This window comes from Lissotriton vulgaris, chromosome 10 (assembly GCF_964263255.1).
Source record: "Lissotriton vulgaris chromosome 10, aLisVul1.2, whole genome shotgun sequence".
In the NCBI taxonomy this organism is placed as follows: Eukaryota; Metazoa; Chordata; class Amphibia; order Caudata; family Salamandridae; genus Lissotriton; species Lissotriton vulgaris.
In genome coordinates this window covers 318,381,484-318,397,244 of record NC_141698.1, presented here as the reverse complement: position 1 = coordinate 318,397,244, position 15,761 = coordinate 318,381,484, and the positions used below count along the sequence as shown (strand labels likewise).

At 40.8% G+C, this 15,761-nt stretch overlaps 1 protein-coding gene across 2 annotated transcripts in view; it reads left to right on the top strand.

The window, feature by feature from the left end:
• The window catches only part of LOC147685175 (7-alpha-hydroxycholest-4-en-3-one 12-alpha-hydroxylase-like), a 203,180-nt gene extending 188,362 nt beyond the window's left edge, over positions 1 to 14,818 (top strand). For both annotated transcript variants that reach the window (XM_086941084.1, XM_086941083.1), the window contains exon 2: positions 10,513 to 14,818. In XM_086941084.1, coding sequence (XP_086797210.1) covers positions 10,541 to 12,076 — 1,536 coding nt within the window. In that variant the 5' untranslated portion in view covers positions 10,513 to 10,540 and the 3' untranslated portion in view covers positions 12,077 to 14,818. The remainder of the gene's footprint in view (positions 1 to 10,512) is intronic.
• The last annotated feature ends 943 nt before the right edge of the window (positions 14,819 to 15,761 follow it).

The window sequence follows — 15,761 nt, the reverse complement described above, 5'->3', positions numbered from 1 at the left end:
TTTTTAGTGGCGACTCTTTTCAATTGAAGGGGTGCTATGTTGTTGAGTATCATGTTCATAGACTTAAAGTAGTGATTGTTTAACTCCTGTACATTATCTAATCCTTCCAGCGGTGGCGAGAGGATGTGGCTAGCAGCTGTGAGTGTGGAAGGATTGATGTTATCTAGGTTTCTCCTCCAGATTGTTCTCTTAGGTTGGATGGAGAGTAATTTCGCTACTGCCTTGATATGGGAAGTAATTATGTGATTGTCAGACCAGTCGCAAAGGAGAATCGATTCAAGCTGAATAGAGTCAGCTTTCGAGATCACAAGATCAAGTGTTGAGCCCTTATCGTGAGTGGGACTATCGCAAATTTGGGACAGGTTGAGATCAGACAGGAAAGCTTTGAGGCTATTGACCTCAGGGTCGTTTAGATTGTTCCAGTGGTGGTTAAAGTCCCATAGGAAGATCTGGGTCTTCTGTTGAGCGACATTTGTTGCTAAAATATCCATGATGTGCTCAATGAAGGTTGGGTTGTCACTAGGACGATGGTAGAAAGAGTGGAGTGAGCATATTGGTTTGTTTTTGCTCGAGATGTTAAGGCAGAGGTATTCCCATGAGGAGAGTACCGGGTAGTTGGAGCGGTTAACAGCAAGGTTGTTTTTATGAATGCAGGCGGTGCCACCCCCTAGCTTGTCCGAGTGATCAAGTCTTTTGATTAAATAATTTGGGGCAACTAAAATTTCTAAGATGGGTGAGGATGATTCGCTTAGCCAATTTCCCGTCAGGATGATAAGTTAAGGTTCATTAGTTAAAATTAGGTCAGCTATATCGGCGGCATGGCACAATGCTGATCTACAGTTAAGTGGGATACATTTTAGCTGGGCCTTGGTCAGAGTGGTGCTCTGGTCGTGGGAGATGGAAATTCTTTTGAGGTTATTTTCGTTAAACCGCTGGAGGCGTGTCTTACACTTCTAGAAGCATTGGGCTGGATGGGTTGGATTAGGGACGGTGTCTGTGTGTCTTCTGTGTGTGTTGGCATAGAGGGAAGGAAAGGCGTTTCGTAGGGATGAAGCAGGGAAGTGAGATCACTCGTAGAAAGGGTTCGCTTTTCCCTGATTGGGGGGGGGTGAGGCATTAGAGTAAGGAACTGTATTCCATTTGGGGAGTTGCAGTAGGGAGCTAGAGCATTTCCGGTGCATAGGGTTAGTTAATGAACTGGGCTGATGCCGGATCAGGTCGTGCAGCGTTTGGATGTCCTCTTTTATTTGTTGAAGAGATAAAAGTATCTCGTCGATTCTAGGGTCAGGTGTTGGAGTTACCATGCTGGTGGCCTGAACTGTGTAATGACAAGGAGAGGTTATTGCTAGTGTGGTGTCCTGGGGCGAGAGGTGATCTGGTTCGCAGCGTGTGGGTTTTTCCTTGTGGTAGTCTATGGCGGAGGGCTGGGTGGAGAATGGATATGTGGGGGTGTAGCTGTGTACTTTGGTGGCATCTAGTTAAGTGTGTGCCATATATGTGGAGTGGTGATAGCTATGGAGAGGGGAGGTGAAGAGGGGATGAGAGGGGTTATTGGTATGAGCTATGTGAGGAGATTTATAGTGCAGAGAACCGGGGAAGATAGGTCCTCGGATGGATCTAGAGTGAGAGTGTGGGAGGACGCGATTGGGGTAGCACCGGCAGTGAGGTGGGTGGCAATGTGGTTGCTGAGATGGATAGGGGTAGTGGGGGCCACGGGAGCATGAGGGAGAACTGGGGGCGAAATGATGTGAGTGATAGGCAAGGTGGATATAGAGGAGATTGTGAAGGGGCTAGGGAAGGGGGAAGGGGCATCAGGCAAAGACTCTGACAGAGTGGTCGGAGAATGGTTTGCAGGGGGAACGGAATAGGATCTTGCAACCTTCGCTTTGATGCAAGGGAAGATGTTGTCCAGTAGATTTAAGTTATGATCTGCTGCTTGCATGAGGATAATCCCAGTGTGATAAATGGTAAAAGTAGCAGTTGCTTTGTAGAACGTGGAAGGAGTGATAGTGTGAGGCCGTGCGCGTTTTTTTTTGGTGGATGCAATAGAGAAAAGGGCGAAAAAGGCTGTCCGCCATTGTGCCCTCCTTTTGGTGTAGAACATGATGTCGTTAGTTATGTGTCCTGTGATATTTGAGAATTAAGGGTCAGAAATTGGGGTTTCTGGTTGCAGTTTTAGTAGAGGATGTTTGAAGCTTTTGGCCGCCTTTTTTGTGAGGTTGGGAGGGTATTAATGGAATAGGTGTTTGGGCCCCTAGGCTTCATAATATGGTATGAGAGTTGTGGAAAGCCGAAGCTGAAGGCCTCCCTTTATGTAACGGGTTAAATAATATCAATCAATTTGTGGGTTAGAGTGTTGTGAATTGAGAGCAGTGGATTGGCTCTGTGAAGGTTGAATAATGAATCTATTGTTCCAAGATGGCTGCTTCTTTAACTAGTGCTGAACAGGAACAGAGAATTAGTCATATTACTCTTTCCATGCTACAAAACTAACCAGGAATGGTCCTTTGTCCGTTTCTATGAACATTATGGTCCTTTCTTTCTGTCTGAGGATATGCTGAGTGCTATAGGTCCTGTGTTTAGCAGGGTCTAGTGGTCCTTTCTTTGTTTTGCAGTGGCTTGAGGTGAGTGGCCATTTGTCTGTGTTACCTCCGCAACCAATTAGATAGTTTGAGGTGCTATAGTTAGATGATGAAATGAAAATGGTGGGGATTTTTTGATCCCGGGAATTTTCCAAACAACATAAAACAATATACAAACGGGTTTGTTAAAACATAAATCGATAACCAATAATCACCAAACTAATCAATAAAAAACATAACTCTGCTACCAGCAAACTGATCCAGCAGGTTACTAACCTGCAAACATCTATCACTAAATATTCATCTGGGCCATATACACACTCAGTCATATAGGCTAGTTAAATCCACTGGGGGTGGGTCAATTTTTATAAATGCTTAGATTGATCAGATACCTATTATTTCTCTTATTTCTTCCCTGATCCCAAAGCTTTTACCTTAATAAATGGATCTATTTTAGTTGAATAGTAAATGATGATATGACATAGGTTCAGATACCCTTCATTTGTTGAGGTAGCAACAGAGCTTGGATTGTATTTGCACTTAATAGAGATAAGGTCCTCAGAGTGCAATTTTTATAAACATACAGTGGAGCCAGGTCAGATACTACGTCATAATAAGTCCCAGTGCTATTCTTAAATCCTGAAGTAAAATGTGGAAGCAGCCATTTTCTGCATGGCTTTCTCTGCCTTGCTTGCTATGACTGTGTTCTTAATGTTCAAAGGCACAGCTGCTGCCTCCAGCGCTCTCCCCCTCTTTTCGTAGTTCGTTTTGTTCTCTGTAACACATTTTCTTCAGAGACATGGAGAGGGGAAGGGTGGTGCCAGTTTGACACCACACACATCTAAAGCAACATCAGAACTCTTCTGCAGGAATGAATGACACTGTTATGTAATATTTTGTATCCCCTGCGCTCCGGAGTCTCTGGAGGTCTTGCCTATCAGCAGGATTACATTTACTATTCCCACTCCCCTCTGTGAAACAGTAGGGTAAGCATTGAACATCAGCAAGATTACATTTACTATTACCACTCCCCTCTGTGCAACAGTAGGGAAAACAGTAGTTTTCTTCAATCAAATATAATATTTTATCATATATCATATTTTAACAACCCTATAAATCTATTAATGTACAAAAAATATAAAATTCTTAATATAAAATTGTGATGTCTACATTAAAAAATACATAAAAAAATACAAGTAGAACAAATGACATAATATAATTATTATAAATTAAAACAAATATTATTTGTTTGGTTAAAATGTCACACTGTATTCCCACAAACATCAGTCAGCAATTAAAATGAAAATGTATAACACAATTAACTTATTAGGAAAGAAATAAAACAATCATTAATGAATGAATAAACAATTTTTAATTTGGTATTCATTAAATAACTTCCCACCCTATTCTCCTACAATCACTACAAACCACACCTAATATATAACATAAAATATATATTAAAATCACAATTTCCCTCATTAATTATCAAATGAAGTATTAAATAATTTACTAAATGATCAATAAATTAAAGATTTCACTAAAAATTAATAATTAGTTATTAATGCATTGTTACTTAATTACCTTCCCACCATATTCCTCTACAAACCTAAAAACCCACACCTAAAATGTAATTTAAAAAATATGATAATTACTAATTAGTTATCAATTACATAATTAATAATCCATTAATTTCCCATGCTTTACCCCTGCAAGCCCAACTACCCGCATCAAAATATTCTTGAAAAAATAAAATATTTACACAATTTACATAATGAATCATCAATTAGACCATTGATAATAAATCAATGATTAATTATTAATTAATTATGCGTAATTAACTTCCTGTCCTATACTCTTGTAAACCCAATAACCTGTATTTAAAAAATGTATGAAGTACACAATTTACATAATTATCAATTAAATAATGAATTAACTTCTCACCCATACATTTAAAAAATAAACTAAAATAAACAAAGGTAATTTAAAATCAATAATTTTTCAGCTATATTTTTGTAAATGATATTAACAGATATTTTTGACAACAATATTATTTTTGTCAATTATATTTCTGCATCATGATATGTATGTATCATGATATTAAAATCTTATGTTACTTGATATTTTTGACTCAATAGTTCGTCCAAATACCATGTTGATGCATTCCCAGGTATACCAGTAATGGTAAATTTGAGAATGCCTTTAATTGACGGTGGATGATAGAATATCATCACCTAACCAAGCGCACAGCTTTGTTAATTTTTCCACTATTCATGTTTATTCAAAAGATACTGCAATGCTCAATTTGCTTGACACTTTGAGAATGTGCCAAAATCCATGGGTGGTTGGGTGGCAACACCCACGGAACACCTGCCTGGGGCAGAGTAACACAATGCAGTGATGCGCGCTGCGCTTTGTTGCTTTACTCTAGATTTCTCAATACACGCAAGGCCTCGAAGGTGGCCTTGAGTGGCTCGATAAATTTTACTTAGTAGTTGCTTTGCCCTTGCTCCCCATTGCGTGATACAAGGGCAATGAAACTTCTTGATAAATATGCCCCCAGTGTACAAGAAAGTCCCACAATTATCCTCAAAGTGCTCAAATTAGTTTAATAAGGGTGGCCACCCAATGCCCTGTAGGAGTTCTGGAACATTAAGCCATCATATCGGGGATGGGACCACCACACTTGCTTTGGCAGTCCCGCCATTGGAATTATAATGCGACCACCTCCAAGGCAATCACAAAGTGTCTTTTTTGTTTTGCGTTGTGTGCTGCGGGCTGCAGCACACACCACGGTACAAAAAATACACTTTTTGCATATCACTGCACAATGTGGCAGGCAGCATGCGGTGCCTGCCACATGGTGCAGAGATATGGAAACCGCCATGAAAGGGCAGGCGGAATGGGTCATTATAATCCCTACGGCAGTGCCTGGCAGGCACCGCCACTATTGTAGGGAATACAAGTCCCTCCAATGGACAAACAAGCTCCTTGAGCACATCGGATCCATGGCAAGGGGTCTCCCTGACTGCCAGCCACCAGCCCGCCATCCTCGTGTAGTGGTACAAAAGGGGGTGGTGATGGACAGAGCATCTGAATCTATCAAACACTCAAACCCAGTCAAAAGATCTGAGTTTAATCCATCACCGTTCTTTAGCCCACTCTGCCACCCCAGTTCAAAAGATCTGGGTTTGTGATGGACGGCTGGAATGCCAGAAACCGGTCCTCGGATGCTTGTTTCCGGTCCAGGGAAGACATGGCTTGGCAGTTCCGGCTGGACTGTTCCCATGAGGCACAGGGTCAGACTGATTTGCATATAGCCATGTCTGAACTGGGGTGGCAGAGTGGGCTAAAGAACGGTGATGGATTAAACCCAGATCTTTTGACTGGGTGTGAGTGTTTGATGGATTCAGATGCTTCGTCCATCACCACCCCCTTTTGTACCGCAACCTCGTGTAGTGGGCAGGAATCAGCCTTACAATGCTTGCTGACTAGTAATATTGTTTTCAATTGAAAAAGTAAACTATGGAGGTGGGTTAAACAAAGATGAGAAGTAGGATGGCCAAGCGCACCATGGTCAAGAGAGGTTTGAAAAGATAGTTCTTTAATTTCATTCATTGCAGCAGACTTTGTGTTTCTCCCTAGGTTAGAGGGGTAGAGTACATAGAGCATACCTTTTGACAATAATTACTAACTGTGCTTTAAAGTTCATACGCGGGGAAAAGATTGCATTTCTTTTATTTTGCAAGGAGTGTCTCACTATAATTGGCTTACCAGAACCGCTGGATAAATCGTACATTAATTGGGAGGTTCCAAACATGTTTTTAGGTTACCACATCAGCCTGGATGTGCTTGAGTCTGGACAAAAACACTTGTCAGTTTTCTGCATTTGCTAAGTATTCCAACTAACAGAATATAAGATGACATAACCAGTTTTGCTGAGTTATAACGTATACAGGATATCGATTTTGTGTAGAACAGGATTAAGGTTAGGCCTCCTTCTTAATCATGAGATGTCAATTGCAATGTATTCATAGCTGTTGCATTTAACTGGCATGAGTAGAATGTCTTTATTAATAATTCCTGGGCATAAACAATATTTGGCGTCTTAAAACCATTTTATAATTTCATTTTGTGACATTGTCAGTTAAAACAAATTAATAAAGGTAAGGGCGCCTTCTCAGCCAAATATTTGCATTGCTCAAAAATTATGAATTGTGCATACATAACTACTCCTTAAGTTGGTAAAATGGCTCCATGGAGGAGCACGATTGCCTTGTAGCTCCACTCTTTCTGCTGTACTCAGTATTGATGGATCAAGCCCTGATCTTTGGACTGGGTAAGAGTGGTCTGCTTAATTCAGACACTCTGTTCATCACCACCCCCTTTTCTTCATCGTACTCAGTATTGTGCATGTGCATTGGCTCCTATAAAGCAAAAGAGTGCATGGATGGGTCTATATTACTGTTAAAAAGCACACAAATGATTTCACATTTGCTCAACAAGGTAATTTATTTATAAAGTTTTATATAGCACGAACAAGATCCTGAAGTATGTAAGAGCGCTTTACAAAAAGGATGGGAGGGGGTAATACATACAATATTGACATTAATTAGGAATAGAAGCAAGAATAATCACATAATTACAAGATGCATGGGTCGAAGGAGAGTAATACATTAAGCAGGCACATATCGAACTAAACGGGGGGCACACTATGAGATAAAGAAGAGCAGCATCCAATGATGGTCCAATGGTTGTAGGATCAATGACCTTTAGCAGGTGAGCCCAGCCCAATTAAAGTAGGCATTTGTTTGTTTAGACAGACCAGTTTGCTCACAGAGGGCATCCAGCCGACTGGCTGAATTCCTTTCCCACTTTAATTCCATTCAAGTAAGGAATATGTTACTTACCCTGTAAACATCTGTTTGTGGCATGTATTGCTGTAGATCCACATGCTCTACAAAATGTGGGGTATCTAAGATATATGCAGTAGGGTTGAAATTGGCAGAACATTTTTTTTAACTGAACAATTGGTAATTAGAGAGGCGAGTCAAAATATTTGATGGATTTGCATGATTTATATTTTTCTGACAAACAGAATTTAGTAGTAAAATAATTAAATACTGGTTCTCCATTTGAAAACCAGCCTGGGAAATATGAACAAATGAAGTATGCCCACTATTTAATTTGTAAAACAATAAATCCTAGGGTCTAAAGTCCCACAGCCTGCGCTACAAAAATTATGGACGCTGAATACCATGGCTGCACTGTCTTGAATATGCCTCATGCCTCCTTTATTCAACACCAGGCATTCCCTCCCATGTTATCGCAGTCTTGCTGGATCTTTCTCATCTCTGCCTTCTCCAGTTGACACTGTTTTTCCATCTCTTCTCTTCTTCTTTCATTCTGTGTTTTTTGTTTTTCTCTCTCTTGCTCTGAGTGATGTCTAATGAGAAAACATGTGTCATTCCCAAAAATGAGTGTTGATTGCCTCCCCCAGCAACCAGCGGGCAAAATTAAGCATTGACTTGGCAATTGATCAAAAGTGAAAGGAAGAGGTTACAAATGTCACGATTCCTAGGCCTAGCTATGAAGATAATGGGGGGTTTGAGAACAAATTAGCCTGTGTCCCAAATCATGATAAAATGATGATCCATGAGATGTAGATACAGCGATGGTAGTAAACCCAGATATTCTGGACATATATAGTTTTAAATTGATTACTGGTGACTGATAAATGACTTACTGGGTATACCATTGCATTGACACCGGAAACAATGACCAGTTGTACCTTTAAAAAAAAAAACTTTACTGGGAACTTGAAACATGAAGATGCTCCTTTGTCTTATGCATTTTCCAAAAGAGGTAAACGGTTTTCTTCATTGCCCAAATATTCAAATTTTAGAACACAATGGGGTCGTATTATCATACAAAATAGTGGAAATATACAGTTTTCAGAATCACAAAGAGGAGAAATATATTGCCAATAGTGTTTGTGTACCTTGGAAGTGGTTTAATCATAGAATGCATGTTTGGTTATGATTTATTTTGGAATATTAATTTTGTGTGATAGTAGATAAATGCTAACACAATTGTGATCTTATTTCTGCATATAGGGCACTGTTTAAATCTCAGTAATGAATGCACCTGTTTGTTTTGTTTCAACATTTAGAGCATCAATATGAGTGACTTAGATTTGATCCAGTTAAGACCGTCCCGTAGTTACCAATAGTGGGGTTACAGTAACTCCAGGGGGCAGCAGTAATGGGGATTGCAGGGGGGAACCCTAAGGTTCCACTGTGAAATGAGGAATTCTGGGTCCAAGTTCTCTTTATTTTTCCCTTGAGTTTGACCTGCAGATTTTGGTTGCTTGCAGCACAGATCTGGGTTGTACAGCTGTACCAGAACAGATCCCCGATGTTTCTGTAGATATCATATTTCCAGTGGAGCCTGCCTGCCCCTTCATTTACTGGCTCAATCGTAATTAAGAGGCATCTTGTTATGAGGAGTGAGGACCTTATTAAGGGGGCGATTATGATAGCGGATAATCTGCATCCTCCGGGCCGGCGGAAGCCACCGCCGGCCCGGAGGATGCGGATTATCCGCTGCGGACTGAGAAAAGACCCCCCGCCAGATTAGAATGGCTGGGGCATCTTTTTTCAGTCCGCCGCTTTTCCGCAGCGGTTGCCTTCCGACCGCGGCGGAAAAGCTCTAACATGGCTAGCGGTGTCTATCAGACACCGCCAGCCATATTAGGATGGAGGCGCTCCTATGCCTTTCCACTGCGGCATTTACGCCATGGAAAGGCATACAGTGTTTTCTTCGGGGGCCTGTTGCGGGCCCCCAGGAGTGAAGGGGGGCGGGGGTGCACATGGGGGGTACCTATGGTACCCCCCTGCCTTTGCGTGCACGAAGCGGCAGGCACCACGCAGTGCCTGCAGCTTTGTGCATACAAAGGTAAACATGCATTTTTTAACATTGCGCGTGTGCTGCTTCAAGCAGCACCCGCCGCAATGTTAAAAATACAGAATGTGACCGCAAGGGTGGCAGTAACATCCTAATTAGCACGGAGGGACCGCCGCTGCCCCTGCGGACGATCCCTCCTCCTCTGGGGTGGCGGACGGACGCAGGTCCGTCCGCTATCCTAATAGGCCCCTAGGTTTGTAACTGTGAAAGTTTAAATAAATCAGTTGATAAGATTGTTTGGAATTTCCCAGTAAAAAAGAAGACTGTGTACTAGATGGTGAAGAGCACTAAATAATGTCTGATTGCATAGCTTAAGGCCCAAGCCTCATAAGGGAAGGACAGCATTTTAAATGTGTATTCAGTGGCACTAGGAATTATGAGGTTTATGACAATGATTTACTTCCTATGTTCAGAGACAGGCAGGGTGATGGCCAGGGTAAGTAGGTCAGACAGTTTGACTGTCATTAGTTTCTGTGTTATGTAAATTGTGTATAGAGCAAGAAATCAGAATCAACATTTATTTGTAACAGTCAAAGCTATTGAAAATGCTTAAATGGTTTTCTTGGAAGTTACTTTTCCCCTCCCTATTTCGAACAGTAACAGATGCCTCGGGGACAAGTAAGAGGAACACACTGATTGATCTGATAAACGCATACCAAGCAGGCCAAAAGTTCGTTCACTAATTCGCTGTTAAATATTGATGGTATGCAGTCTCCTTAACGTTTAGCAAGATGGAAGTATCTAAACAACATGGCACTATTTAATTTTGTATTGTGGTAGACAATTTACTGTCTGAGGTTGTCTTCAACTTTGCATTGTCTTTAATAGGAATAACCTTGCTATAAAAATATATTAGTTTCTTGCAGTGTCAGTTATGGATACATTAAACCAAGTCAAGGATAAAAAATGTTTTTGGTTTTCACATAAGCTACAAAGTTGACATCATATTTATCTTTTGTATCTTTAGGCACATCAGCAGCAAACAAGTTTCTGAGATGTCTTTCTTCGTACTAATCCTCTTAACTCTACTGGTGTCTGTACTTGGAGGTCTTTATCTTCTGGGAACGTTTCGTAGAAGAAGACCGAACGAACCTCCTTTGGACAAAGGCTATATTCCATGGCTGGGTTATGCTCTGGACTTCAGAGACAACAGTGCAGAGTTTTTGAAAAGAATGCAGAAGAAACATGGTGATATTTTTACTGTTCACATTGGAGGTCACTACTTCACTTTTCTGATGGACCCTCTGTCTTTTGGATCCATTGTTAAGGAAGCACGGTCTAAATTGGACTTTGATAAGTTTGCAAAAGCACTGGTGGCCAGGGTTTTCAGCTACCAAGGGCCATCAGATGAAAATAAGCATTTGCAGGCCGCAAGTACAAAACACCTAATGGGGGATGGACTTGTGGTAATGACCCAGGCAATGATGGAAAACCTGCAAAATCTGATGCTTCACAGTGTTGGTTCAGGGGAAAGTGACAGAACCTGGAAACAGGATGGACTTTTCAAATTCAGCTACAACATTGTCTTCCGAGCTGGATATCTTGCATTATTTGGGAATGAGTCAACAAAGCAAGCTGGAAGCATAGAAAAGGCCAAGGAAATAGATCGACTTTTATCAGAGGAATTATTTCATGATTTCCGAAAGTATGACTGCCTCTTTCCCCGGTTAGCTTATGCCGTGCTTCCTCCCAAGGAAAAACTTGAAGCTGAACGTCTAAAAAGGCTCTTCTGGAATAAGCTGTCTGTGAAGAAATGCATGCTCAAAGAAAACATTAGTGGCTGGGTCTCTGATCAGCAACAGTTTCGAAATGAAAATGGTATGGAAGAATATATGCAGGATAGATTCATGTTCTTGCTTCTATGGGCATCACAAGGGAACACCGGGCCTTCAAGTTTCTGGCTTCTGATCTACTTAATGAAGAACCAAGAAGCTATGATGGCTCTGAGAGAAGAAATTGATGATGTAATTAAATTATCGGGGCAAGAAGTAAAGCCAGGTGGTGAACTGCTGAATCTCACTAGAGACATGCTTTTGAAGACACCTGTTCTAGACAGTGCAGTGGAAGAGACTCTGCGATTGACAGCTGCTCCAATATTGATTAGAGCTGCTCTGGACGACATGAATCTCAAGATGGCAGATGGTCGGGAGTATGGCATTCGCAAAGGGGACAGAGTTGCATTATTTCCATATCTTGGTGTGCACATGGACCCGGAGGTGCACCCAGAACCCCATGTTTTTAAATACAATCGCTTCCTTAATACTGATGGGTCCAAAAAAGTAGATTTCTACAAGAATGGGAAAAAGGTGAAATATTTTTCAATGCCTTGGGGTGCAGGAACCACTATTTGTCCTGGACGTTTCTTTGCAGTCAATGAATTAAAACAATTTGTATTCCTGATGTTGACCTACTTTGAGTTTGAGCTCCTTGACCCACAAGAGGACATCCCTCCTATTAACCAAAAACGATGGGGATTTGGTACCATGCAGCCAATTCATGATATCCAGTTTAGATACCGCCTTCGGTTTTAAAATGTAATGTTCCGTTTTTTTTCCTAAAAGATTACTTGTGGAAGATTCAACTTAGTTTTGATATTTGAAAAGTTGAGTTCATATACAGTAATGCCTTGTATCACTTCAAGAATTTTCTAGCAAGAAACAATTGTAATAAAACAATCACATAGCACACTCTTCATCCCACATTATTTTCATAAGATTGAGGTAGAAATATGTAATTGTTCCAGCAAGGAAGCACTGAAATATTGACTGGGACAGTTCAGTAACTTCAGATAAGAGCCTACGTGTAACAAAGGGTTGACTGTTAATCTGAATCTTCTCCCCAAATCTAGAATGCCCTGCACTGATGACTGTGTTGAAACCAAAGAACAATTTAAAATATTTTAAAGCAATATTGAGGAATATGCAAGAACTGTTAAATATGGATTTAAGTGCATCATCTTTAAACTAGCATAAGAACTTTTTTTGATTTAAACTGAGAATGTTATAATTTAACTGAATTATTTTGTACACCCAATTCATATTTTGTATGTAAAATCAAAGCACACTCCTCTTTGGCACACAAATGGCTGAAACTCCTCCAGCTGAATCGGTTTCAGCATAGTTTCCGACCGAATCAGGTTCTTTGAGTCCTACTGAAATATTACAATGCTTCCGGACATCATTCGGTCAGACTCGCATTGACTTCAATGGGAGCATGTGTTCCGAACAAGAAGGGACACTCCCATGGACAAAAAGGGTGGTTGGGGAAAACCTTGCACCCTGTGGCAGGTACCCCATGGTGCCGGACACACTGTGTATGCATGGGAAGGGAGGACCCATGGGTACCCCCACTGGCTTGATTCGGAAGGCCCTCGGCATCTGCTACGGGTCCCTCAAAGTCAGATGCCGACAGCCGATCTGTGTCGGCCAAAACGAATCGGAAAGGCTGTCCGAGTCTGACATCCTAATCGCTCCACCAAGGAATGAAAAGGAAAGTGAGAGAATTTTTTGGGAGGCCTGGAGCTGACCGTACGTGGAGAGGTATGTGAGAAACTGCATGAGTTGTGCATGCAGCAACAAGTTGCATGTGGTAAAGGAGACACCAGTAGTTCCTATTCCATTTCCTTGCAAACCATGGGGAAATGCCGCTATGGATATCTGTGGACCATTTGAGTTAGATGGCAGTGGTAAAAAATAAACTGTGCTTATGGAGGATTACTATTCTAAGTGGCTGAAAGTAAGCATGGTGAATGAGGTTAAGTCATGCGGTATAAGAACGTTTTGTGAGGAGGTGTGGACAAGAGAAGGATATCCTGAGGAAGTTGTGATGGATAATGGGCCTCAATTTGTGTCAGAAGAGGTAGAGCTGTATTTGGCACTATGTGGAATAAAACATGTTAAAACAGCAGTAGGGAACATCCGCGAGAACGGACTTGTGGTGGACATGAAAACGCAGGGAGCAAGTCGTGACAGGAGCTGAAGCAGTTCGGTGGGAAGAGTATTCCAAAATTTGGGGGCCAGATGTGAAAAAGAATTAGAACCCCAATGAGATTTTCTTAACTTAGAGATCTTTAACAGGAAAGCTGAGAAGGATCTGATCAACCTTACTGGGATGTAAGGGATGGCAAGGGGACTTGTGGAAATGTTTAACAGACTGTTAAGTAAGAATGTGCAATTGGTTTTGCATAATGGGCTAGAGTGGAGAGTCCCACAGTTCAGCCCCCTGGTGGTGGACATGTAAACGCAGGGAACACGTTGTGACAGGAGCTGAAGCAGTTTGGTGGGAAGAGTATTCCCGAATTTGGGGGCCAGATGTGAAAAAGAATGACCACCCCAATGAGATTATCTTAATTTAGGGACCTTTAGCAGGTAAGCTGAGGAGGATCTGATCAACCTTACTGGGATGTAAGGGATGGCAAGAGGTCTCAATAGAATAGGATATTTCATGTGAAGTGACTTATGCAGGAAGCATAAAGCCTTGAAATGGACTCGCTGTTCCACTGGGATCCATTGCAGAGCGTTCAGGACTTTTTTTATAGAGTGATGTCAGGGTAGGTTCATTAGATGCCTTATGGTAACATTCTGGGTGTAACCTTTTTTCACATTACCTGGTGAACCAAAGTACAAGACATTGCCGTAGTCGAGGCGCGAAATGATAAGGGCTTGAATGATTGGTCTTTTGTTGGCTAAGAAAGGAAAAAGATTTGAGACTGTTCTGAGCAAGCAACTGGACGCTTGGTGCTCTTATTAGGACAAGAGTCGAACCACATCCCAAGGCTGGCTAACACCTCTATAGGACTGAGAAATCTCTCCAGACGATCAAGCGCAAGAGTTAAGACTTTCTCGCTGAGGTTATTGCCCAGTAGCATAACCTTGGTCTTCATTCAACTTCAGTACACAATTGGCCATCCCACCGGCTACCTCCTGAAGACAGGGGTCAGGTTGTGGCTATTTTAAGTGCAATTGGGTGTCATCCGCATAAGAGATCAATGACAACCTAAAGGAATGAATAATTTCGGCAAGAGGGCCGAATTATAAAATTATAAAACCTATAAAACCTTTATTTGTAAAATACAGAGCATTGATCCACTCTGCTACTATGTGTCATTTCATTTACCTGCTAACCATATTTTGTGGTAGGTCTTGTTCACTTTTAGCTTTTGTAAAAAAGTCTTGTCTTTGTTTATGATTTTTCAATCTGTATTTAGATTTATCAGTGATGTGCTAATATTTTTTAACAGATTTTTGTCTAAATAAAATTATTACTAACTGAAACAATTTGCCTAATCCTACCATGTGAAGCATAGCATATTTGGCACAATGCTGGTTTGTTCCATATTGAGCCAGGCCAAACTTTTATGGAAATGAAATAATATGATCATTTTATTTACAAACATGAATAATGTGATTTGCCTGAATGTGTAAATCTTAGGGTTTACAAATAGATTTCCTCAGTAGTCCCACACATTATAACATGGGAGCCAAAAGATAGAAATTACTTGCACTAGTTGGAGCCCATTTATCTGCATTCTTATCAACATTATGTGACCAAAAAGAGGTAGGATTTTCAGGAGTCAAAATGGCTAACTAGCATACTAATGACATCACTTGAAATCACATCACAAGACCATTGTGCTGGCAATGACATCAAAAGAAATCACATGACCTGAAATCTGATCTGGATCGGAAGAAGTGACCCTGTGGTTTCAGACCCAGATAGCAAAAATAGGCATACATTAAAGGCCATAAGTAAGTGCACTTTGACTACTGTGGGCATCCTTAATCTTCACACTGCTGGTTTAGTTAGTAACTTCAACAGCAACTGTAATACTTTAATATCTGTCTTTGCTCTTTTACAATATTCAGAAAACAAATTGTGGTTGTTTTTGAAAGTTCAAACATTTCTTTTGCCTCTTTTTGTTTAGTAATGTAAAACTTTCATATGCACAATATAATAATTACCTAATTATAATGTGGCATAATAGAAACTGCTTTAAACGAATGTCTATTATTGCAACTAAAGGGACTTTGCAAAACATTTTTGAAAGACACTATGGTCTGATCTAACTGAAGGGCTACAGCAAGCATTAAAAGCTATAAAAACCTGTTTGAAAATCCAGAAGTGTTAGTAATCGTTAAAAACTATAGCCTACCGCCTAAATCGGTAGGGTTGGTAAAGACGCATATGCTGGAGATGAGAAATATTGGATATAAATTG